Source organism: Silurus aristotelis, assembly GCF_946808225.1.
Source record: "Silurus aristotelis genome assembly, chromosome: 25".
Lineage (NCBI taxonomy): Eukaryota > Metazoa > Chordata > Actinopteri > Siluriformes > Siluridae > Silurus > Silurus aristotelis.
Window position 1 is genome coordinate 9,126,309 of NC_139598.1, and position 26,995 is coordinate 9,153,303.

The following is a 26,995-nucleotide window of genomic DNA, read 5'->3' on the forward strand; positions in this document are numbered from 1 at the left end:
ACGCTGTGTCTCTATGCCACACCTCCGGCGCCCCATCAGCACTTCCTTCTCGGTTACAGAAGCTGAAGCAGGCTTCTCGCCATGTGTGTTTTATACTTCCTGGTCGTGATTCGACTAATTATTCAGAGCATGGACAACGCAGTCTCGTTCCCAAAGCATTCCAAAGCAGTGTCTCGTTCTCTCAGGGAACTAGGGTTACATATGTAACCTAGAGACATTCTTATAAATTTCCAGATTCTATCAACATCTCATTCCAAATAAGAAATACCATAGCTGAAACCATGAAATGCATGAATGCAATTTTTTTCTGAAGTAGGTTCAATCAATTTTCAATTATATTCCTACAAATATAAAAACTGAATCCAAGTAATGGGTTTCATTTGGCCAAAGACCGAATTACAAAAATTTGGAGAAAGACTAGCATGTACTCTCAAGACAAGTTGTAGTACTTATTTTGAGGGTCAGTAATTGATTTTAATTGAGAACCATAATTATTGAATATGTTAAAATCTGAATTATTAAAAAAAAATTGTTGTGAGGTAATGGAATATTTATACTGTGGCTGTGGGATCTAAAAAGGTGAAAGCTAGTCCAAATATCGAATGGATAGGATTAAACAAATTTTATCAATACTCTACCTAAACACAACCTTAAATGGTGTTTCACTCTGCGTAATCATATGACAATCGTGACAAAGTAATTGATAGTTCTGAAAGCCTACAGTCTGTGCTAGATAGAAATTAGCCCCAGTCTCTACAGTGTGTTCTTATAACACACTGTAGATGCCGCAAAAAATGTAGATGCCGCAAAAAAATATTGGCCAGTGGTACTACATCACTTACAGTGGCTGGGTACTTCCAATCAAATTAAAATCAACCTCTTTAAGCTAATTTCCAAAATAAAGGTTAAGATTTCTTGCTCATTAATACTAGCCAGCACTGGTTATAAAAACTCTGGAATGTGACATTACATTTTTAAGGGAATTTTAAACCAAAAAATAATATTATTTTGCTTTCCATCCCATCTTCTGCCTGGCTGAGTGAACAAGTCATGCTGTAAGCCATGCACTATAAAGCAATGTATTTGTGTGCAGGCATGCCAAAAATCTTTTTTCTTTTTCTTTTTCTTTTTTTTTTTATAAGAAAAAAGAAATCATGGTGTGGGCCAATATAGCACACAAACTACCATGACCATACACCACACCATGAATCACAAGGTTTATTTGACCTCAATAAAAATAAGCTGCTCGCAAGACTGCTTACACAACATGCTTTTGGTCTGAGCAATTCAGCCTCAGTTTAATAGGATTCTGCAAAAAAAACCTGAAACTACAGAAAGTGGAAAATAAATGTATATAAATGTTTCAGGTCACTCTCACAGTGCACATAACTTTTTCCCAAATCATTTGGAATGATAATTTTATGAAATGTAGGGAGCAGGTTACAAAAATGAGGCAAATTCACACACACACACACACACACACACACACACACACACACACACACACACACACACACACACACACACACACACACACACACACACACAAACACACAGAAGTATTCCTCCCGGCTGCTTAATTGCATATGCTACATCTGTTGACAAATCTCCAGTTTTATTGCAATTTCCTTTTCCTAAATACGTATTAAATATTTGAACTGTGTGCAAATAAATAAGAATATTCATTTTTACAAATTTAAATAGATCTTTTTTTGCACTTATGTTTGTTTTACTTTGTTAAGCATATCATGATTTATCATGATAGCAATATGTTGGTTTCACACAAAAAAATATGCTGGCTTCAGTCTGTAAATTATTTGCTGTGTTTCTTTAAGAGATGCTGAGTAAAAAATGTTCCAGATCATTAACAATAGACAGAGGGAGAGATAGGATGAGGGAGAAGGATTAAATGATGGATCAGAAGGATGATAGGGCTGATAACTAAATCTGTCAATTTCAGAATATGGGCTTAAATCCTATAAACCCACACCAGAATAGAGAAATCAATATATAGATATTTCTTTTTTGTCTTTTTTCCTTTGAGTCTAAAATTAAATATATTTAACTTTAGAACAGCAGTAGAGAGGCTATGTGGTTTTCTAGGACTCAAAGTAATCGGGGCAAAAGAAGACACAATTTGGCACACTGGTTAATTCACACTACAGACTCCTTTGCATCCCACAGTGTTCGCGTTTCACATTACATATTACCCACAGTTAACTACATAATTTAAATAGCAAGTGCATTTTTAGATAAATTCAAACATGACTTTAACCCCTAAAATTTGTTAATGTAATAATTTGTGCAGTCTTTAAAAAAATTTAATAAAAACACATTTCATATTTTTAAACTGTCTGTTCTTCCAATCAATTAACTGTCCATAATAAAACTGTATATCTTATCTCTTTTCAATCTGCATTATTTTTATTGACAAATGCTTAAATATATTATACAAATAATGGTGTTAGGAAAGTAACCTGGGGATAGAGGAAATTAGCCATTTTACATTTTGACTATTACTGATTTATCTTTTTTCCATGCAAAGTTGCTGTGATTTATAATAGTACACATGCAATACCAGAATTCATATCACTAAAATGTTTTTACTTTTATGTTTGCCAATTCTAGTTATTGAGGGGTAAAGCAACTAATTGCATGCAGGTTTCCTAAAAATAATTGCCACCCTACATGTCCTGCCAATTTTTCTTTTAACCATTTGTCCATCCATTTGTGGCTGTTGATTCACTGGCTTTCACATTGCCTACATTTCTCTAGAACTCTGGAGAGTATCTATGGGATGAAGAAGAAAGCAATTATGTTCAAAATTGTTACTCTGTAATTAAAAAAGCTTGCATGGTACAATTTTCAATCACCATGAAGTCCAAAGACCGAATCAGTTTCCACTACTGTGAGCCAAGAACAAGAGTATGTACATTTTTGGTAAGCCTGTGCCCATGACAGCCTCAGATTCTTGTTCTTGGTGAAAGAACCCAATTTGATACTTTAGTAGCCCATGCAGCTCAAAGTTTAATGTGTTGTGCATACTGAAATGTTTTCTGCTCAGCGGAAATATTGTAAAGACTGATTATTTGAGTCATTATGTCCTTCCTGGAAATAACCCAGCCATTAGGGGGGCACAAGCCAGTGCACTCTTAGTGCCGGTCCCAAGCCCGGGTAAATGGGGAGGGTTGCGTTAGGAAGGGCATCCAGCGTAAAACATGTGCCAAATAAAATATGCGGATCACAAATGAGAATTTCATACCGGATCGGTCGAGGCCCGGGTTAACAACGACCGCCACAGGTATCGTTAGCCAATAGGGTACCGGTGGAAATTGGGCTACTGTTAGCCGAAGGAGGAGAAGGAGAGGAGGAAGACGTCTACAGAGACGGCAGGAAAAGGAGCATTGTAGGAGAGTAGAGGTTCGGGTTGGTACTTTAAATGTTGGTACTATGACGGGTAAAGGGAGAGAGGTAGCTGATATGATGGAGAGGAGAAAGGTAGATATGCTGTGTGTTCAGGAGACCAAGTGGAAAGGGAGTAAGGCCAGGAACATTGGAGGTGGGTTTAAACTGTTTTATCATGGTGTGGATGGAAAGAGAAATGGTGTAGGGGTGATTCTGAAGGAAGAGTACAGTAAGAGTGTAGTGGAGGTGAAGAGAGTTTCTGATAGGGTGATGATCGTGAAGGTGGAGGTTGAAGGGATGATGATAAATGTCATCAGTGCCTATGCTCCACAAGTTGGCTGTAAGATGGAGGAGAAGGAAAGATTCTGGAGTGAATTAGATGAAGTGGTAGATGGTGTACCTAGGAAAGAACGATTGGTGATTGGGGCAGACTTTAATGGGCATGTAGGTGAAGGGAACAGAGGTGATGAGGAGGTGATGGGTAGGTATGGTTTTAAGGAGAGGAATGTGGAAGGGCAGATGGTGGTAGATTTTGCTAAAAGGATGGAAATGGCAGTGGTGAACATGTATTTTAAGAAGAAGGAGGATCATAGGGTGACGTATAAGAGTGGAGGAAGGTGCACACAGGTGGATAATGTTCTTTGTAGAAGATGCAACCTGAAAGAGATTGGAGACTGTAAGGTGTTGGCGGGGGACAGTGTAGCTAGACAGCATCGGATGGTGGTCTGTAGGATGGTTTTGGAGGCGAAGAAGAAGAGGAGGAAAGTAAGGATTGAAAGAAGAATAAGATGGTGGAAACTGAAGGAGGAAGAGTGTAGTGTGAGGTTCAGGAAAGAGGTCAGACAGGGGCTTGGTGGTGGTGAAGAGGTGCCGGATGATTGGGCAACTACTGCAGGAGTGATGAGGGAGGCAGCTAGAAAAGTACTTGGTGTGAGATCTGGAAATAGAAAGCAAGACAAGGAGACGTGGTGGTGGAATGAGGAAGTGCAGGAGAGCATTAGGGAAAAGAGGTTGGCAAAACAGAAGTGGGATAGACAGAGTGATGAGAAAAGTAGGCAGGAGTACAAGCAGATGCGGCAGCAGGTAAAAAGGGATGTGGCGAAAGCCAAGGAAAAGGCATATGAGGAGCTGTATAGGAGGTTGGAAGCTAAGGAAAGAGAAAAGGATTTATACCGATTGGCCAGGCAGAGGGACCGAGCTGGGAAGGATGTACTGCAAGTTAGAGCAATAAAGGATGGAGAGGGAGATGTGTTGACTAATGAGGAGAGTGTGTTGAGAAGATGGAGGGAGTATTTTGAGCAGCTGATGAATGAGGAAAATCAGAGAGAGAGAAGGTTGGAGGATGTGGAGTTGGAGTTGGTGAAGCAGGATGTAGATAGGATTAGTAAGGAGGAAGTGAGAGCAGCGATTAAGAGGATGAAGAATGGAAAGTCGGTTGGACCAGATGACATACCGGTAGAAGCGTGGCGATGTTTAGGAGAGATGGCAGTGGAGTTTTTAACCAAATTGTTTAACAGGATTCTGGAAGGGGAGAGGATGCCTGAGGAATGGAGAAGGAGTGTGCTGGTACCGATCTTTAAACATAAGGGAGATGTGCAGACCTGCAGTAACTACAGGGGAATTAAGTTGATCAGTCACACCATGAAGTTATGGGAAAGAGTAGTGGAAGCCAGGCTGAGAGAAGAGGTGACCATCTGTGAGCAACAGTATGGTTTCATGCCGAGGAAGAGCACCACAGATGCCTTATTTGCTTTGAGGATGTTGATGGAGAAGTATAGAGAAGGACAGAAGGAGCTGCATTGTGTATTTGTGGATTTAGAGAAAGCGTACGACAGGGTGCCGAGAGAGGAGTTGTGGTATTGTATGAGGAAGTCAGGTGTGTCAGAGAAGTATGTGAGGGTGGTGCAGGACATGTATGAGGACAGTGTGACGGCAGTGAAGTGTGCAGTAGGTACGACGGACTGGTTCAGGGTGAAGGTTGGACTGCATCAAGGATCGGCCCTGAGCCCTTTCCTGTTTGCAGTGGTGATGGACAGGTTGACGGACGAGGTCAGACAGGAGTCTCCCTGGACTATGATGTTTGCAGATGATATTGTGATTTGTTGTGAGAGTAGAGAGCAGGTTGAGAAGAGCCTGGAGAGGTGGAGATATGTGCTTGAGAGAAGGGGAATGAAAGTCAGTAGGAGTAAGACAGAGTACATGTGTGTGAATGAAAGGGAGGGCAGTGGAGTGATGCGGTTGCAGGGAGAAGAGGTGGAGAAGGTGGAGGAGTTCAGGTACCTGGGGTCAACAGTGCAAAGTAATGGAGAGTGTGTTAGAGAAGTAAAGAAAAGAGTGCAGGCAGGGTGGAGTGGGTGGAGAAGAGTGACAGGAGTGATTTGTGATAGTAGGGTATCTGCAAGAATGAAAGGGAAAGTTTATAGGACTGTGGTGAGACCTGCAACGTTGTATGGATTAGAGACAGTGGCATTGAGTAAAAGACAGGAGGTGGAGCTGGAGGTGGCAGAGCTGAATATGTTAAGGTTTTCGTTGGGAGTGACGAGGATGGACAAGATTAGAAATGAGTTTATTAGAGGGACAGCACATGTAGGATGTTTTGGTGACAAGGTGAGGTAGGCGAGATTGAGATGGTTTGGACATGTGCAGAGAAGGGACATGAATTATATTGGTAGAAAAATGCTGAAGATGGAGCCACCAGGTAGGAGGAAAAGAGGAAGGCCAAGGAGGAGGTTCATGGATGTGGTGAGGGAAGACATGCAGGTAGTTGGTGTGAAAGAGGCAGATGTAGAGGACAGGGTGGTATGGAGACGGATGATCCGCTGTGGCGACCCCTAATGGGAGCAGCCGAAAGAAGAAGAAGAAGAAGAAGATGTCCTTCCTGGAAATCAATCTAGTCATTTGTCTCTGACCTCTCTTATGAACAAAGCATTTCTACTGACCACTCAGTTGTTTGCAAAAATATCTTGTACACTCTAAAAAGTGAAATCTCAGGATATCTCAACTATTTATGAAAGATTCAAACCAACACCTTCTGAACCAAAATATATTATATAATTAAAGTCACAGAAATCTCTCGATTCTGGTGTTTAAAGTGAACAATAATTGAAATATGTATAATTTGTATAGTTTTTTGTGTTTTCACCAACTACAAATACTTGGTTTATAAATGATTAAATTATTATTAGCTGTACATGCAATCATATTAAAGAGCATAGTGAGTGTAAATCCAAATATTATTACAATTATTAAATTGTATTGAACTGAATTAACCAGAAGAAGAATTGTTTTTCCCAAGGTTTCTTCCTCATGCTAACTCCCTGAGATGGGAAAAACAATTTTTCTTCCGGGTAATTCAATTCAATTCAATTCAATATTTTTTTTATTTGTAGAGCCTTTAAAAATGGACATTGTCTCAAAGCAGATTCACACAGATAATATGGTAAGAAAGCATAAATTAATATGTGTGTTCTTTGTAAGTGCATGGTTTGTACTGTTGTCTGTTAATACTAGTACTATAAATAGTGCACTATTTACAATATTATTTGCTGCTCATATAAAATCATAAAACAGTAAAGTAAAACAGAAATGTGTTTGCTCTGACATTACAGCCATCCCTGCCTGGGATTCTAAGGCTGCAAATTTGCCTTGTTCTCAGAGTGGAAGAGATGGCATACTCTCCCCCCCCCCCCCCCCCCCCAATCAATCACAGCAACACTAGCCAATCATGGGTGTCTGCGACCTGTAAATGTGAATGTGCAATTTTTGCTCTTCTCTCTAACTATCTTTTAAAAAGAAGATTAAATTCAACCACTTAGTATTAACTCTGAGTCAAACATTTTATGTTTTATTAAGGTGACAGGATTAGTAGTTTAGACAGGATATGTTTCAATAAGGTGACAGAAGATTTTTTTCCCATTTGCCACAGCACCTCATTAACCATGTCACATGATTGTTTCACAGTCTTTTAGTCCATGTTTAATGTGCATTGTGGAGACGTCCAATGAAGGGGCTCTCACCCTGGTTTGAATCATATCCAACCTGCCCTTCCCTACTTGCAGATCACCTGCTGAGGATGGTGGTCTGCATCACTCTTCACTTTGCTGGATTTCACGCCATCATTCCGCTTTGCTAAGGAAATCGCTCCTCCACTTGTTACATAGTGTAATGTCGATCCCCCCTTGTTTAATAGGGATGACACTGCTTACCCTTTGGGCTCCACCGTGATCTTTGTCCACCCCCTTGAGCTTCAAAGAGGTTGTTATTTCCATAAACCCAAATAGAGCGAAGGATACCTTTTCTGAGTACCCAGAGCACACATGAAGTATGTTTTCCATCAGCAACTGCACCTCACTAAACCGTGTCATGTGGTTGTTTGCACAGCTGTTTTATATTCTCTTGTACTTAGCACTTACTCTATATAGCCTCACCTTTCACTACACTGTTTACATATCATTTGTCTTTCCATGTTTGTTGGTGTAGCTCATAGTTCATGTTTAAGATTTTAATCCTTTTATTTTTCTTTAGTTATTTTGTGTTGTGTTTCATTGTGTTATACATTTGTATGTTTAATAAAATGTTTGCACATCTGATTTCTCATATTCATTAGACGACACAATGGTGTTAATACTTCAATTATTAAATAGTTTTTCTTTCAATATGTTACATAAAAATAGATGAGGATATTAAACCCAGTACCAATGTCATCTTATTTTTTATAGAAAGAAAATGGGGCAGAAGGTATTGTTTTTTTATATAAATTTGTGTAAGAACACAAGGGAGTGCTTGGAGAAACCTTTAATGAATGAACCCTTGAGAATTAGAAATTAGATAAGGTGCTATTTGAGGAATGTGTTATTCCATCACAGTGGAATACTCCAAGTGGAGTCAGTAAAACACACACACACACACACACACACACACACACACACACACACACACACACACACACACACACACACACCCCAAAAGCAGATTTTAACCTATTGTGTTTAGGAACTTTATTATAGGTATCTCTAAATCTGAACTTTTGATTTATGTAAAGAACAGTTAAGAAAGAAATCATAAACAATAAAGACAAAATATCACCTCCCAAATCTTACAGGTCTCAAATATGCCATTATTTAAACATAAACCAATTAAATCCAAAGCTATGCATTTAATGCATTTAATGGTTAACAAAATAGTTGGCTTTTCTTAAATCTGATTACATATGTCAAGTAATGGGAGTTTTCTTGATATTGGAGAAGGATACAAATGCTGAGAATTTTTCTTTTTTTAATTTAAACAAAACAAATACAAAATGGCTAAAAAAGAGAGTCTATAAGATGAGACTATGATCGGATGAGTAACAAACAATATGTAGGTAGAAGCTAGAGGGTATAATAAAGAATAAAATCAAAGCAAGATCAAAACTGTGAAACATGACATAAGAAAACATGAGGGTGAACAAACTGGTAATAATCAGTACACTGAACAAATTACTTTGCAAAACCATGACTGTAACAAAGGGAGTTATATAAATACAAAGGGTAAAATAAAAAAAATTTAAAACACTTAAAGTATGTAAGGGAAAAGACAAATCACAAAACAGGGTGGAGACAGGACAGAAATCAAAACAAAAGCATGGCTATACAGACCTGGTAATTGTGTATCGCAGGGAATAATCTTTTCTTACAATTTCTTAGGATTGAACACTGTGTAATTAAACTTTCTCTAGATAATCAACATCAATATTACTGTGTTAAATATTGTCAGGCAAAGAGACACAATCTCAGAAATGGTGTTTATTACGTTTATAAGGGGCAGGCCGACAAACCTAGATGTGACTCAAACTCAGGTATACATATATGCAGTTGGTATACAGGCAGAGGTAATCAGGTAATTCAAAGAGCAAAAAAGCATGCAATAGAACAAAAATAAGGAATATCTGAGCAAAAGCTCAGAAAAAAATACAGGGGAAATTGCAGAGCACTACTTTACACACGACTACGAAAAGACGGAGTTACGATGGGGTTTTGAATAATCAAACTAATTAAAATAAAATATATAAAAAAAAATACTTGCATACCACAACGCATCTAAGCTTCTGTACAGGTTCTAGTTGCAAACTTAAATCATTTATTTTTGTTGAATATATAAAAATCCTACCTGCTGACACCAGGTTGAGCATGTGAGTGAGAGGACACACATGAAGTAAGCTCCTGAGCATTTTATCATTTAGCTGTATTTTTTTTTCAGGCAACCCAAGTTATCTTTAGGTACCTGGCGCCTTCATTTTCATTAGCTAAATTTATAACTGTATTCAAAAAGGATATATGGCTTCTAAAATACAGTGAAAGCCTAAATCTGTCAACGACTGTTACAGAGAGTCATGATAACCAGCTACCATTGGAACTGAAAAACCTCTGCGTCATTCTGATCTCTGATCTAACAACTACCATTGCAATTCAGGCTCTTGTTATTAAGTCTTTTGAATGTTTTAATTCAAGCATTGCATCACAAGGATGGCATATTGATGAGCTAGGTCAGTACCTGAATGTTTAAAGTGACCGCATTGTTTCGCTAAAACAGGCGGTAAAAAAAAAACTAAACTAGGCTAATAAAAAGCTCACCGACAAAGTGGAGGACTTGGAGTTCCGCTCACGACGAAGCAATTTCCGAATCTTTGGCATTACAGAGCGAAAGAAAGGGAGCGATCCAGTTGCATTTTTGTCATAGTTCCTTTAGGATATTAAAGGTCCGCTGTTGGAACGCGCTCACCACGTTGGTCCTGTGGCTTCAGCTAAACGCGATAATCAAAGGCCCACAGTTATGATAATGCGGATTCACTACTTTCGTGATAAATTGAAACCAACTTTTTTATCAGGACCGCAAAGTCTTTCCTGACTTTAACTCTAGCGTTGCTGAGAGAAGGGCAGCGGATTATATGCATATTTCCAGTAATATTGGTAAACGTTTATGCTCCAAATTTGATAATGCTCCATTCGCTTAAAACTTACTGTCAAGGGACAGTGCTCTGAACACACAACTCTTGATATTTGGGGAAGGTCTAAACTGTGTTACTGACCCAGTTATGGATAAATCTAGTACTGTATGAAGTGTTCCTCTTCTATGTCTAGGTCTAAGTCTTTTATTCACAATTTGTACAGTGTCCCAAATTTTTTGGAATCGGTTTGTACTTTAACCCCAGATCCTTTAGAAATTAATTCAATATTTAAACGTTTTTTTTCCTTCTTGTACATAGCTGAAGCCTCCTGGTACTGTATATAAGATAAGATGAACCAATTTCTTGGAGGTATTGTATGTCCCATAGTTGACCCTTCATTAGCATCTGAACATGACAGCTTAATTAACTCAATTAAAATAATTAAATCAATTAATTTATTGCAATCAAAGAAATCGCCATGCCCTGACAGGTTTCCTCCAGGTTTTCCAAATTTTTACTTAAAAAATGCTGACTAAGTGGGGGCCTTGAATTACCTAACCTAATGCATTATTATTGGGCAGCTGATATTAATAAGCTGATGTTCTGGGTGCGTTCCACCAATCTGCCATGGTGTCTCTTAGGGCAAAGTCATGTTTTTCAACATCCCTCCCCGCTATGGTGTTTGCCTCCCTTCCTACCTCAAAGGCACGCTATACTGATAATCCAGTAGTGCGTACCTCTCTCAAAATATTTTATACATTTCGGCATTATTTTAAATTTAACTCAACATCTACCATGGCTCCTATATGCAATAATCAACTTTCCCCACCCCCTCCTTCACAGATTCTACATTTACATTCAGGGAGAAGAAGGATCTTATGGTTTGAACACTTTTTTAATAATAACGTTTTTACGACCTTCTCCGACTTATCTTTGGCATTCAGCTTACCTCCTTCTCACATTTTTCTTTTTTTTTTTTTTTTTTAATAGACATAGACGTCCCCTGGTGGTCTAGTGGTTAAGATGCAGGGCTCCCACCGCTGCGACCCGGGTCGATTCCCGGTCAGGGAACCATCCCCAGCCACTCTTAGTGCCGGTCCCAAGCCCGGATAAATTGGGGAGGGTTGCGTTAGGAAGGGCATCCAGCGTAAAACATGTGCCAAATCAAACGTGCGGAGGATCCGCTGTGGCGACCCCTAACGGGAGAAGCCGAAAAGAAAGTTTAATAGACATAGACATTGTGCCTTATCCCTGTTTTCTGGGTTTCCCTCTTTACCTTCAAAATCTGCATGGGAAGAGATGTATGGATTAACTCTTGAATAAAAACTTTGACTTGGTCAAAGGACAATTCTTATAATTAAAAAATTACTAGTACTTGGGAAGAGGACTAATGGACTGTCTACTCAAAAATTTATGCTCACCGAGACACTGATCATTTCTCACCTCACACTTTGTTATTGCACGGACTGTTTACACAAACCTTTGCTCATTTGCACACTGCTCTTCTTTGTATTGCTGCTCACCATTAAATTATTACCATTGTATATATACCCATTCTCTGTTTATAGTTATAGCAATTTATTATGTTCACCGTTCCATTCTCCTGTAAATCTCTGTGTATAGTAATAGGCATCTGCATATCATGTTCACAATACATATATACTCATATTCATCTGTAATTATATTCATAGTACATATAGTAATCTGTATATTATGTTCTAAGTACATATATATTCATCTGTATACTACATTTATAGTACATATACATCTTTAAATTACTGTTTATAGACTATATTTCATTTTATTAAACTATGTAAATCATGTAAAAACTGTATATCCTGCACTTGCTGCTATTGCACTCTGGTTAGACCCAAACTGAATTTCGTTGCCTTGTACTGGTACATGTGTAATGACAATAAAGTTGAATTTAATCTAATCTAAAAAGAGGAATTAGACCTAAAGTTTGATGATGGTTACTGGGACAGGGTGTTAGATAATATAGGCACTTCCACGTGATGTGCTAGATTCAGTTTTATACAATTTAAAATGGTCCATAAAGCTCATTTTTTTAAGACTTAATTATTGAAGATGTTTTCCAATGCTCCCGACAAATGTGAAATATGTAAACTTTCACCCTCTTCCCTAATTAGACATCTGCTCTTTAATTGCCATTTTTGGTGTTCCATCTCAGTGTCAACCTTTAACCCACAATCAAGGTACTTGTTGCTAGTTTTGCATCTTTGCTTGCTCGACAAAGAATATTGTTATCTTGGACCTCCCCACAACCTCCTTCTATATCAGTATAGCTTAATCTTATGATTTAATTTTCTTTTTAAAACTTACAAAAAATGTATTATATTATTAGAAGCAGGAGGGAAGGCTTTTTTGAAAAATAGCATATTGGGATTATTGGGTTAGGTGGGAAGAGATTGTTAAAAAAGTGCAATTTTGATGATACACTATACACGGAAAAAATAAAAATAAACTTCATACCTGCTGTCATGAAGTGAATAAATGAAAATACTAAAAACGTTTAGTCAAGGAGCTTTTATGCATAATTACGTATTAACAAGTCAAGAAATGTTAAATGCATGTATGTAAATAAATCTAATGATTTTTACCTATTGGTATGATTATTACAAAGTTTTAATATAATTGCAAAATACAGCACATGCTCTTTGTGGAAGAGCATTAACATTTGTGTCATTGCTGTATCATGCTTGTTAGATGCTAGTAAGAGACTAATGGCCATTGGGGGAAAAAAGCTGCCATGAAGGGCATCTGCAACAATGTTTAGGTCGGTGCGGTTTTATCCACAAGAGCAACATCCACAAGAATAAAAGAACCCAAGGTTTCCCAGAAGAACATTACCCTGAACATCACACTGCCTCTATCAGCTTGCCTTCTTTTCATAGCACATCCTGGTCCCAGCTTCCCCCCAGGCAAGTGACATACAGTGAGGAAAATAAGTATTTGAACACCCTGCTATTTTGCAAGTTCTCCCATTTAGAAATCATGGAGTGGTCTGAAATTGTCATCGTAGGTGCATGTCCACTGTGAGAGACATAATCTAAAAAATAAATCCAGAAATCACAATATATGATTTTTAAACTATTTATTTGTATGATACAGCTGCAAATAAGTATTTGAACACCTGTCTATCAGCTAGAATTCTGACCCTCAAAGACCTGTTAGTCTGCCTTTAAAATGTCCACCTCCACTACATTTATTATCCTAAATTAGATGCACCTGTTTGAGGTCATTAGCTGCATAAAGACACCTGTCCACCCCATACAATCAGTAAGAATCCAACTACTAACATGGCCAAGACCAAAGAGCTGTCCAAAGACACTTGTAAAATTGTACACCTCCACAAGGCTGGAAAGGGCTACGGGAAAATTGCCAAGCAGCTTTGTGAAAAAAGGTCCACTGTTGGAGCAATCATTAGAAAATGGAAGAAGCTAAACATGACTGTCAATCTCCCTCGGACTGGGGCTCCATGCAAGATCTCACCTCGGGGGGGTCTCAATGATCCTAAGGAAGGTGAGAAATCAGCCCAGAACTACACGGGAGGAGCTGGTCAATGACCTGAAAAGAGCTGGGACCACCGTTTCCAAGGTTACTGTTGGTAATACACTAAGACGTCATGGTTTGAAATCATGCATGGCATGGAAGGTTCCCCTGCTTAAACCAGCACATGTCCAGGCACGTCTTAAGTTTGCCAATGACCATTTGGATGATACAGAGGAGTCATGGGAGAAAGTCATGTGGTCAGATGAGACCAAAATATAACTTTTGGGTCATAATTCCACTAAACGTGTTTGGAGGAAGAAGAATGATGAGTACCATCCCAAGAACACCATCCTTACTGTGAAGCATGGGGGTGGTAGCATCATGCTTTGGGGGTGTTTTTCTGCACATGGGACAGGACGACTGCACTGTATTAAGGAGAGGATGACCGGGGCCATGTATTGACAGCCAGGATAACCAAGGAGTGGCTCTGTAAGAAGCATATCAAGGTTCTGGCGTGTCCTAGCCAGTCTCCAGACCTAAACCCAATTGAGAATCTTTGGAGGGAGCTCAAACTCCGTGTTTCTCAGTGACTGGCCAGAAACCTGACTGATCTAGAGAAGATCTGTGTGGAGGAGTGGGCCAAAATCCCTCCTGCAGTGTGTGCAAACCTGGTGAAAAACTACAGGAAACGTTTGACCTCTGTAATTGCAAACAAAGGCTACTGTACTAAATATTAACATTGACTTTCTCAGGTGTTCAAATACTTATTTGCAGCTGCATCATACAAATAAATAGTTAAAAAATCATACATTGTGATTTCTGAATTTTTTTTTTTTAGATTATGTCTCTCACAGTGGACATGCACCTACGATGACAATTTCAGACCCCTCCATGATTTCTAAGTGGGAGAACTTGCAAAATAGCAGGGTGTTCAAATACTTATTTTCCTCACTGTACATGCACCCAACATGATTCATCAGATCAAGCTAACGTCTTCCATGGCACCTTGGTAAGCAACATAAGCATTGATGATGGCAATGCCTCCAAGGCCGTCACTTAACTTTCCAACCAAAAATTCATGGCTAAATTCAGACATGCATGCACTGCTAAGGACCCAAGGTTTTGCCTTCAGAGCAGGTGACAAGGTGGCCCAAGAGCAGCAAGGGCAAAACTGTCCATTAGAGATGCAAAGCATGCACTAGCCACTTTAAAGGCACACACCACATATACAACAACTACAGGACATCACCTGACTGTGAAAGAGATGGCTTCGATACAGATGCAATGAACAGCTTCTATGCTTAGTGTGAAGTGCCGAGCAACGTAGAGTCTAGGAAGACCACCCCTCCTCCCAAAAACAAGGTCTGTCAAGCTGTCTTTTGAGACAGCTGATGTGAGAAAATCTCTATGCAGAGTCAACCCATGGAAAGCGGCTGGACCAGAAAATATTCTTGGCAGAGTGCTCAGAGCATTTGCAGACCAGCTGGCAGAGGTTCTCAGTGACATCTCTTTGTAAAGCTATCTTCTTTATCTTGCCCTATTCAATGATAATTTTTTTAACCCATATGGTCACACTAAACACTCATAAGGTCATATGGTCACAATCCATTCACAACATGAAATCAAACTGATCATCGTTGTATTAGAGTACCACTTATGTAAACATAATTGTGTCAGTAAATGTTTGATAAAACAATAAGTTTAACAGTCAAACTCAAGGTCATTCACAGAATAAAAAAAAATTAAAATAGTGAAATGAGACTACTTCCAATGAGGCCTGTGTGTAAAATACAAATATACACAAAGAAAACAGAGCCTTTATATTGTTTTTTCTCAACATTTGCAACTATATTTTTTAAATGATGCTTGAGGTTTATGAGACATTTCAGAGTCCCTGCAATTTATACTCATACACTTCCATTACCAGATTCAATGATAACTGACACTACAATGTTCAAAACATTTGTGTCTGGCTTTAGTTCTAGATTTGATTGTTGAAAAAAAAAATTATCTTGCATGCTGTATCTTGAAACAAAATATGAGTAGCCAAAAGCTTTTGGAATTTCTTTATTTAGATTAGACTACTAGACTTCTTTACTACAAAGTTTAATATTAAAACTAGACAATAGTTTAGCACTAATGTTTTCTTTTGTTGCAATCTTTTACTTTCATTTAAACCACTTAAATATATTTTTTTATACAAATTATTTGCCTTGATGCTTCATTTAGTCCATTTAACTACTCACAAAGCATTGTGTTTCCCACGGACTATTATTACTGATGCACCACTGGCATAACTCAGGAGCGCTTTTGTTAAAACATTTCTTGAATTCACTGCAATCTATTTGTACCATCTGACCCTTTTAAATATCATTATAGCAAATATATTTTTACTGAATGAAAATAAAGCATACAATATGTTTGATTTGCTAAGAACTAAAATTGAAAATTACTAGTTAAAGAAAAATGGATAATATGGTCATTTGCTTTTGTTTCACCAAAATACAATTTACAGCACAAAGAAATAAAGAAGCACTAACACACACACACACACACACACACACACACACACACACACACACACACACACACACACACACACATTTACCTGAGCCGATCCTCCTCCTTCTTGCGCAGTTTCATATCCCTCCGTACCACTCGGAGCACATGTTCTGCCTCATCATTAGTCAGTCCTGAAAGGTCTATTTTCCGTCCCATCTCTGATCAGGATCACAGGTCACAGGTCAAGCAGGGTCACCAAGATCTCCGGGGGCAGGTTATTGAGAAAGGCCTTCCTAAAAACAGCAAAACACTTTGTATTTACTTGGTATTTTCCAATTTTTTTTAATAGTTGGAATTTGAAAAGAATTTTTCCATGAAAGTCTTGTAGGCAATGTTACAGTAAAGATTGCATACACTATATGGTTTTGGACACCTGACCATCACACCCATATTTGCTTATTGAATATCCCATTAAAATTTTAGACTTCTTTGCTTTCATAATAACCTCCACTCTTTTTGGAAGGTATAGCAGTAGACCTTATAGAATTATTATGACAATTTAGCTATGATGTGATGTCTATTAAGTTGTGAGGGTTCTTGCCATATCAGGCTTCAATCAGGCTCCCTTGCCTTATTAGGCTAAAACCAAAATAAGTAAAAATTATTTGGTCATTTTTAAAAGTTCCAGTGTTGTATTTAAATAATTTTTTTTTATCTAGCGACACCATCACAAAATGAAATCATAGAATAATATCACATTAATAAAGAAACAAATTGTATACAACACATTAATACATATACACTATGGAATTTATTCTATATAGCATTACAGAAATAGTTGATTAGTAATGAAAGTGGTGGTTCTGCTACACTTTAACAATGGTCCCTAACAGTCATAACCACACAGATAGATTTCCTTTGACATCATGCTAATAAGTTTGGTGTGCTGTTCATGCTCCATTGACTAGAAACATCTATAGAGGCACACAACACTTTGGTATAGGAGAACGTATCCTAAATTAAAAAAAAATATCTACAAAAAAATAGAATGGCTATCTTACCTATTATAACCTATACAGTCATGTTAAAATTAAAGTAAACCCTCTTTGAGTTCTATTGTTTAACGCATCAGAACATATTAAAAATAATCTGTTCTTGAGCAGGTCTTAACATTAGGTAACTACAGTCTCAGATAAACAAAAACATGACATATTAAGCCATGTTATTATTTATTTAGCAAAAACAAAGCCAAAATGTAAAAGCCATGTGTGAAACCGTGGTGAAAAATAGTGTTGTACACCATTAGTGCTTTCATATGATATAAGAGGCTAAGTAGCAGGTGATGCTATTAAATGCCATGGATTAAGTGATCATCGGCAAGTGTGATCACTTTTATAAAAACACAGATTTTAGCAGTTGGCACATTCAAATGTGTGTTAACACAATGCCAAGAAGGAAAGACAGTAGAAATTATTTTATAGACGCAATTGTTGCTGCCCAATCAATTTGAAAGATTAATCCTTACTTCGTTGTGGAACATTCACAAGTGGAAAACATTCAAGACGGTTGTCAATCTTTCCAGGAGAGGGTGTCCCAGCAAATTCAGTCCAAATTCAGAATATGCAATGCTCAGAGGAATTGCAAAAAAACCCAAAGTTACATCTAAGACTCTACAGACATCAATTAGTATGTTAATTGTGAAAGTTCATGACAGTTCTATTAGAAAAAGACTGAACAAGTATGGTTTGCTTGGATGGATTCTGCAGATAAAGTAAAATAAAGTATTATCTTATTTTCTGTTATCTGTATTATGACAATAGGTTACTTATGCAAACACTTAAATACAGAAAAAAGGTGAAATTTGTATGGAGTATTAAAAAATTTTTATTGTTATGTATATAATTCCATATATAATTCCACATGTGTTAATTCATAGTTTTGATGCCTTCAGTGTGAATCTACAATTTTCATAGTCATGAAAATAAAGAAAACTCTTTGAATGAGAAGGTGTGTCCAAACTTTTGGTCTGTACTGTATATATACAAAATATCTTCTTCTTCTTTCGGCTGCTCCCATTAGGGGTCGCCACAGCGGATCATCCGTCTCCATACCACCCTGTCCTCTATATCTGCCTCTTTTACACCAACTACCTGCATGTCTTCCCTCACCACATCCATGAACCTCCTCCTTGGCCTTCCTCTTTTCCTCCTACCTGGTGGCTCCATCTTCAGCATTTTTCTACCAATATAATTCATGTCCCTTCTCTGCACATGTCCAAACCATCTCAATCTCGCCTCCCTCACCTTGTCACCAAAACATCCTACATGTGCTGTCCCTCTAATAAACTCATTTCTAATCTTGTCCATCCTCGTCACTCCCAACGAAAACCTCAACATCTTCAGCTCTGCTACCTCCAGCTCCACCTCCTGTCTTTTACTCAATGCCACTGTCTCTAATCCATACAACATCGCAGGTCTCACCACAGTCCTATAAACTTTCCCTTTCATTCTTGCAGATACTCTTCTATCACAAATCACTCCTGTCACTCTTCTCCACCCACTCCACCCTGCCTGCACTCTTTTCTTTACTTCTCTAACACACTCTCCATTACTTTGCACTGTTGACCCCAGGTACCTGAACTCCTCCACCTTCTCCACCTCTTCTCCCTGCAACTGCATCACTCCACTGCCCTCCCTCTCATTCACACACATGTACTCTGTCTTACTCCTACTGACTTTCATTCCCCTTCTCTCCAGCGCATATCTCCACCTCTCCAGGCTCTTCTCAACCTGCTCTCTACTCTCACCACAAATCACAATATCATCTGCAAACATCATAGTCCAGGGAGACTCCTGTCTGACCTCGTCCGTCAACCTGTCCATCACCACTGCAAACAGGAAAGGGCTCAGGGCCGATCCTTGATGCAGTCCAACCTTCACCCTGAACCAGTCTGTCGTACCTACTGCACACTTTACTGCCGTTACACTGTCCTCATACATGTCCTGCACCACCCTCACATACTTCTCTGACACACCTGACTTCCTCATACAATACCACAACTCCTCTGATCAACTTAATTCCCCTGTAGTTACTGCAGGTCTGCACATCTCCCTTATGCTTAAAGATCGGTACCAGCACACTCCTTCTCCATTCCTCAGGCATCCTCTCCCCTTCCAGAATCCTGTTAAACAATCTGGTTAAAAACTCCACTGCCATCTCTACTAAAAATCTCCACGCTTCTACCGGTATGTCATCTGGTCCAACCGACTTTCCATTCTTCATCCTCTTAATCGCTGCTCTCACTTCCTCCTTACTAATCCTATCTACATCCTGCTTCACCAACTCCACATCCTCCAACCTTCTCTCTCTCTGATTTTCCTCATTCATCAGCTGCTCAAAATACTCCCTCTATCTTCTCAACACACTCTCCTCACTAGTCAACACATTTCCCTCTCCATCCTTTATTGCTCTAACTTGCAGTACATCCTTCCCAGCTCGGTCCCTCTGCTTGGCCAATCGGTATAAATCCTTTTCTCCTTCCTTAGTGTCCAACCTCTTATACAGTTCCTCATATGCCTTTTCCTTGGCTTTCGCCACATCCCTTTTAACCTGCTGCCGCATCTCCTTGTACTCCTGCCTACTTTTCTCATCACTCTGTCGATCCCACTTCTGTTTTGCCAACCTCTTTTCCCTAATGCTCTCCTGCACTTCCTCATTCCACCACCACGTCTCCTTGTCTTGCTTTCTATTTCCAGATGTCACACCAAGTACTTTTCTAGCTGCCTCCCTCATCACTCCTGCAGTAGTTGTCCAATCATCCGGCACCTCTTCACCACCACCGAGCCCCTGTCTGACCTCTTCCCTGAACCTCACACTACACTCTTCCTCCTTCAGTTTCCACCATCTTATTCTTCTTTCAAACCTTACTTTCCTCCTCTTCTTCTTCGCCTCCAAAACCATCCTACAGACCACCATCCGATGCTGTCTAGCTACACTGTCCCCCGCCAACACCTTACAGTCTCCAATCTCCTTCAGGTTGCATCTCCTACACAGAAGATAATCCACCTGTGTGCACCTTCCTCCACTCTTATACGTCACCCTATGATCCTCCTTCTTCTTAAAATACGTGTTCACCACTGCCATTTCCATCCTTTTAGCAAAATCTACCACCATCTGCCCTTCCACATTCCTCTCCTTAAAACCATACCTACCCATCACCTCCTCATCACCTCTGTTCCCTTCACCTACATGCCCATTAAAGTCTGCCCCAATCACCAATCGTTCTTTCCTAGGTACACCATCTACCACTTCATCTAATTCACTCCAGAATCTTTCTTTCTCCTCCATCTCACAGCCAACTTGTGGGGCATAGGCACTGATGACATTTATCATCATCCCTTCAACTTCCACCTTCACGATCATCACCCTATCAGAAACTCTCTTCACCTCCACTACACTCTTACTGTACTCTTCCTTCAGAATCACCCCTACACCATTTCTCTTCCCATCCACACCATGATAAAACAGTTTAAACCCACCTCCAATGTTTCTGGCCTTACTCCCTTTCCACTTGGTCTCCTGAACACACAGCATATCTACCTTTCTCCTCTCCATCATATCAGCTATCTCTCTCCCTTTACCCGTCATAGTACCAACATTTAAAGTACCAACCCGAACCTCTACTCTCCTACACTGCTCCTTTTCCTGCCGTCTCTGTAGACGCCTTCCTCCTCTCCTTCTCCTCCTTCGGCCAACAGTAGCCCAATTTCCACTGGTACCCTGTCGGCTAACGATACCTGTGGCGGTCGTTGTTAACCTGGGCCTCGACCGATCCGGTATGAAATTCTCATTTGTGATCCGCATATTTGATTTGGCACATGTTTTACGCTGGATGCCCTTCCTAACGCAACCCTCCCCATTTACCCGGGCTTGGGACCGGCACTAAGAGTACACTGGCTTGTGCCCCCCTAATGGCTGGGTTATATATACAAAATATATATATATATATATATATATATATATATATATATATATATATATATATATATATATATATATATATATATATATATAATTTTAGTCTATTCGCTGCCTGTGCCTTCACTTCATTTACTCATAATGTGGAAAATGCATTTGTTGGTACCCTATCATGAAATCTTTTTTATTCTAAAACAACTTGAAACTGTAAGTAAACAAAAGTAATTGACATCCGTTATTGTACATTTGATGTTCAAACTTTGTTTTACATTTTTTACTCAACGTAATATAAAAAAAAAATACATTTAGAGCTGCACCTAACGATTGATTATTAATCAATTAATCTGATACAAAAAAATTTTTTTTTATTTTTTGCTTATTATAACTATATAAAACCCTAATACAGTATTTATGTATAAAAGTGTACTTAAAAAAATGTGAAAGCCACATATTACGATTAACTATCTTTAATTTAGACATTTTAAAGCTTATAGTAGCTGCTTGTTTAGAAGCGCATGGTGGATTTCTCCTTTGAACAAATTCACTCATGCTGGGTTGTATCTTTCTGTAAAAAAAACATAAAAAAAAAAAAAAAAAGCATTTGAGTATGCAAGGTGAAGCAATATGTGTAAATCATCATTTGTATTGTATTTTGCAGAAGTTAACCGTGCTTTAAAAAAATCCATTGTTTTTACAATTTTTGTTTGAAAAATACACAGATATTTTGTTCAGTTGTGAAGATATAAGCATCTAGAATATATAATAAATTTTATTTTGTATAATAATTAAATTATATATGCATAAATTAAATATACAAACATTAAAAACAAACATTTAAACATATTAAAGCTACAGTAAATCACAATTGAAAACACAATTGAAAAGTTAAATATTGTAGTAGACAAATGCTATAAAAAGAGAACGAAACGGAAAAACGCTGAAAGCTAACAGGATTGATTAAAACAAAGAAAAAATATGAATTGGTGTACAAATGCATTAATATTCGCTGAAAACCACAACAGTGACTAAAAATTTAATCGTTTACTGCTGCTGTTATTTGCTGCTTTTAGATTTAGTGTTTGTTCGTCCTGACAGAACAGATGCATTGCAACTTTCCCAAAGTTAGCAAACACGGTTTACATAATATCACTTAATTAAAGTATACCATTTTCACATGATGAGGAATAAACAGTTTCTGCTTACCTGCTGATGTTTCAGCTTCCTCCGTGACACCAGTGTGTTTTTTCTTATCACGTGCTCGTGCATCACTGTGGTACTTCCATACCACACAAGCTCCGCTTTGCATAACTTGCAGGTACATTCTTCTTTGTTGCGTTTAATATAAAATGTTCCCATGCCCTGAGTTTAATACAAAATGCTCCCATGCCTTGGATGACTTGGGACGCACACGTTTTCCTGCTGCCGGTTGACCCCGTACTGTCCGCCTTTTTCGCATGCAGATGTGTTATCTTACCGTCACGCTTAACTGAAATATGAGCAGCCCAACAAATCGATATCGGCATTCGTTGACAATTAATTTTATTAGCAATTATTATCAATTTTAGCGATTAGTTGTTGCAGCTCTACATACCGTATTTTCCGGTCTATAAGCCACTACTTTTTTTCCCACGCTTTCAACTGTAGTATCTGAAATATGTAATATCTGAAAATATGTAGTACCTTTATTCGACTTTATTTTGTATTGCGGGAATGCAGGCCAGATCTTTTCCCTACAAGGTGATGTTGAAAGACCATAGAGTTTATAGCAGAGTCTGGGCCAAATGTTTATGTTGAAGGGTGTACGTGCAAGTTCTGAAATCCTCCACGAGCTGACTGTACAACGAGACATGTTAGCGTGTCCATATGTGGGGATGTTCCGTATGCTAAACATTCTGGAAAAATGAGCTCACTTACATCTTGCATGTTTTGAGATGCGGACAATAGCAACTGTCCATATGTGGTGATGTTCCATGTGTTAAACATTCTGGAAAAAATGAGCTCACTTACATCTTGCATGTTTTGAGATGCGGTCAATAGCAGCGGCTCAGATATACAGTGAGGAAAATAAGTATTTGAACACCCTGCTATTTTGCAAGTTCTCCCACTTAGAAATCATGGAGGGGTCTGAAATTGTCATCGTAGGTGCATGTCCACTGTGAGAGACATAATCAAAAAAAAAAAATCCAGAAATCACAATGAATGATTTTTTAACTATTTATTTGTATGATACAGCTGCAAATAAGTATTTGAACACCTGAGAAAGTCAATGTTAATATTTGGTACAGTAGCCTTTGTTTGCAATTACAGAGGTCAAACGTTTCCTGTAGTTTTTCACCAGGTTTGCACACACTGCAGCAGGGATTTTGGCCCACTCCTCCACACAGATCTTCTCTAGATCAGTCAGGTTTCTGGCCTGTCGCTGAGAAACACGGAGTTTGAGCTCCCTCCAAAGATTCTCTATTGGGTTTAGGTCTGGAGACTGGCTAGGCCACGCCAGAACCTTGATATGCTTCTTAAAGAGACACTCCTTGGTTATCCTGGCTGTGTGATTCAGGTCATTGTCATGTTGGAAGACCCAGCCTCGACCCATCTTCAATGCTCTAACTGAGGGAAGGAGGTTGTTCACCAAAATCTCGCAATACATGGCCCCGGTCATCCTCTCCTTAATACAGTGCAGTCGCCCTGTCCCATGTGCAGAAAAACACCCCCAAAGCATGATGCTATCACCCCCATGCTTCACAGAAGGGATGGTGTTCTTGGGATGGTACCCATCATTCTTCTTCCTCCAAACACATTTAGTGGAATTATGACCCAAAAGTTCTATTTTGGTCTCATCTGACCACATGACTTTCTCCCATGACTCCTCTGGATCATCCAAATGGTCATTGGCAAACTTAAGACGTGCCTGGACATGTGCTGGTTTAAGCAGGGGAACCTTCTGATTTCAAACCATGACGTCTTAGTGTATTACCTACAGTAACTTTGGAAACGGTGGTCCCAGCTCTTTTCAGGTCATTGACCAGCTCCTCCCGTGTAGTTCTGGGCTGATTTCTCACCTTCCTTAGGATCATTGAGATCAGACGAGGTGAGATCTTGCATGGAGCCCCAGTCTGAGGGAGACTGACAGTCATGTTTAGCTTCTTCCATTTTCTAATGATTGCTCCAACAGTGGACCTTTTTTCACCAAGCTGCTTGGCAATTTCCCCGTAGCCCTTTCCAGCCTTGTGGAGGTGTACAATTTTGTCTCTAGTGTCTTTGGACAGCTCTTTGGTCTTGGCCATGTTAGTAGTTGGATTCTTACCGATTGTATGGGGTGGACAGGTGTCTTTATGCAGCTAATGACCTCAAACAGGTGCATCTAATTTAGGATAATAAATGTAGTGGAGGTGGACATTTTAAAGGCAAACTAACAGGTCTTTGAGGGTCAGAATTCTAGCTAATAGACAGGTGTTTAAATACTTATTTGCAGCTGTATCATACAAATAAATAGTTTAAAAATCATATATTGTGATTTCTGGATTTTTCTTTTTAGATTATGTCTCTCACAGTGGACATGCACCTACGATGACAATTTTAGACCCCTCCATGATTTCTAAGTGGGAGAACTTGCAAAATAACAGGGTGTTCAAATACTTATTTTCCTCACTGTATATAGATGAGACAGGACATTAGATCGGGAGGACGGTTCGTTTGGCTCTGAACCCCTCCGAGCAAATCCTGGATGCTTGTATCAAGATGCTGTACCTTCTGTAAATAAACCTGGTTTGCAAGAAAGACGGTGTCTAAAGAGATTTCTTCCAAGCAACAGCTACACTTCTGCACAAATATAATCAAATATACATCACAACCCCCCGTGGGTTTTTCCTGGTTTCACAAGCTTCAAGCCAAAACACTGAGCCCCATAACATTAGACCAATGAAATTGCCGAACGGGTTCAGGTGAACCAATTAAATTCTTTATATTAAATCAGATGCGCTCCCACTGAATCGGGCTGCACCACATCATAAATATGGATGAGGTTTCTCTGACGTTTGACCTGCTGCTCACTCGACCTGTCAACAGGAAATGCGAATTATTCGTCACGCTGAAAACAACCGGGCATGAAAAAACACACTTCACCTGTGTTCTGAGCTGCACGGCATCAGGGAAAAAGCTTCACCGATGGTGATTTTTTTTTTTTTTTTTGGGTGCGCTTAATAGTTTGGAAATTACGGTACATTTTTAGAATATACGGTGGGTACGGAAAGTATTCAGACCCCCTTAAATTTGTCACTTTTTGTTATATTGCAGCCATTTGCTAAAATCATTTAAGTTCATTCTTCTTCCTCATGAATGTACACACAGCTCCCCATACTGACAGAAAAACACAGAATTGTTGACCTTTTTGCAGATTTATTAAAAAAGAAAAACTGAAATATCACATGGTGATTCAGACCCTAAGTATTCAGACCCTTTGCTGTGACACTCATATATTTAACTCAGGTGCTCTCCATTTCTTCTGATCATCCTTGAGATGGTTCTACACCTTCATTTGAGTACAGAAATTTTTGATTATACTGATTGGACTTGATTAGGAAAGCCACACACCTGTCTATATAAGACCTTCCAGATCACAATGCATGTCAGAGCAAATGAGAATCATGAGGTCAAAGGAACTGCCTGAAGAGCTCAGAGACAGAATTGTGGCAAGGCACAGATCTGGCCAAGGTTACAAAAAGATTTCTGCTGCACTTAAGGTTCCTAAGAGCACAGTGGCCCTCATAATCCTCAAATGGAAGACGTTTGGGACGACGAGAACCATTCCTAGAGCTGGCCGACCGGCCAAACTGAGCTATCGGGGGAGAAGAGCCTTGGTGAGAGAGGTAAAGAAGAACCCAAAGATCACTGTGGCTGAGCTCCAGAGATGCAGTCGGGAGATGGGAGAAAATTGTAGAAAGTCAACCATCACTGCAGCCCTCCACCAGTCGGGGCTTTATGGCAGAGTGGCCCGACGGAAGCCTCTCCTCAGTGTAAGACACATGAAAGCATGCATGGAGTTCTCGAAGATGGTGAGAAATAAGATTCTCTGGTCTGATGAGACCAAGATAGAACTTTTTGGCCTTAATTCTAAGCGGTATGTGTGGAGAAAACCAGGCACTGCTCATCACCTGTCTAGTACAGTCTCAACAATGAAGCATGGTGGTGGCAGCATCATGCTGTGGGGATGTTTTTCAGCTGCAGGGACAGGACGACTGGTTGCAATCAAGGGAAAGATGAATGCGGCCAAGCACAGGGATATCCTGGATGAAAACCTTCTCCAGAGTGCTTTGGACCTCAGACTGGGCTGAAGGTTTACCTTCCAACAAGACAATGACCCTAAGCACACAGCTAAAATAACGATGGAGTGGCTTCACAACAACTCCGTGACTGTTCTTGAATGGCCCAGCCAGAGCCCTGACTTAAACCCAATTGAGCATCTCTGGAGAGACCTAAAAATAGCTGCCCACCAACGTTTACCGTCCAACTGGAGAGGACCTGCAAGGAGGAATGGCAGAGGATCCCTGAATCCAGGTGTGAAAGACTTGTTGCATCTTTCCCAAAAAGACTCCTGGCTGCATTAGATCAAAAGGGGGCTTCTACTAAATACTGAGCAAAGGGTCTGAATACTTAGGACCATGTGATATTTCAGTTTTT

The 26,995-nt window shown here is 39.3% G+C and overlaps 1 protein-coding gene across 2 annotated transcripts in view; it reads right to left on the bottom strand.

Annotated features, from left to right (window-relative positions):
• Nucleotides 1-26,995, bottom strand: part of myripb (myosin VIIA and Rab interacting protein b) — a 126,026-nt gene that overhangs the window by 93,467 nt on the left and 5,564 nt on the right. For both annotated transcript variants that reach the window (XR_014531568.1, XM_083529858.1), the window contains exon 2: nucleotides 16,452-16,638. Coding sequence is in view for 1 of the 2 variants with exons in the window: in XM_083529858.1 (XP_083385984.1) it covers nucleotides 16,452-16,561 (110 nt within the window). In the remaining variant the exon portion in view is untranslated. The remainder of the gene's footprint in view (nucleotides 1-16,451; nucleotides 16,639-26,995) is intronic.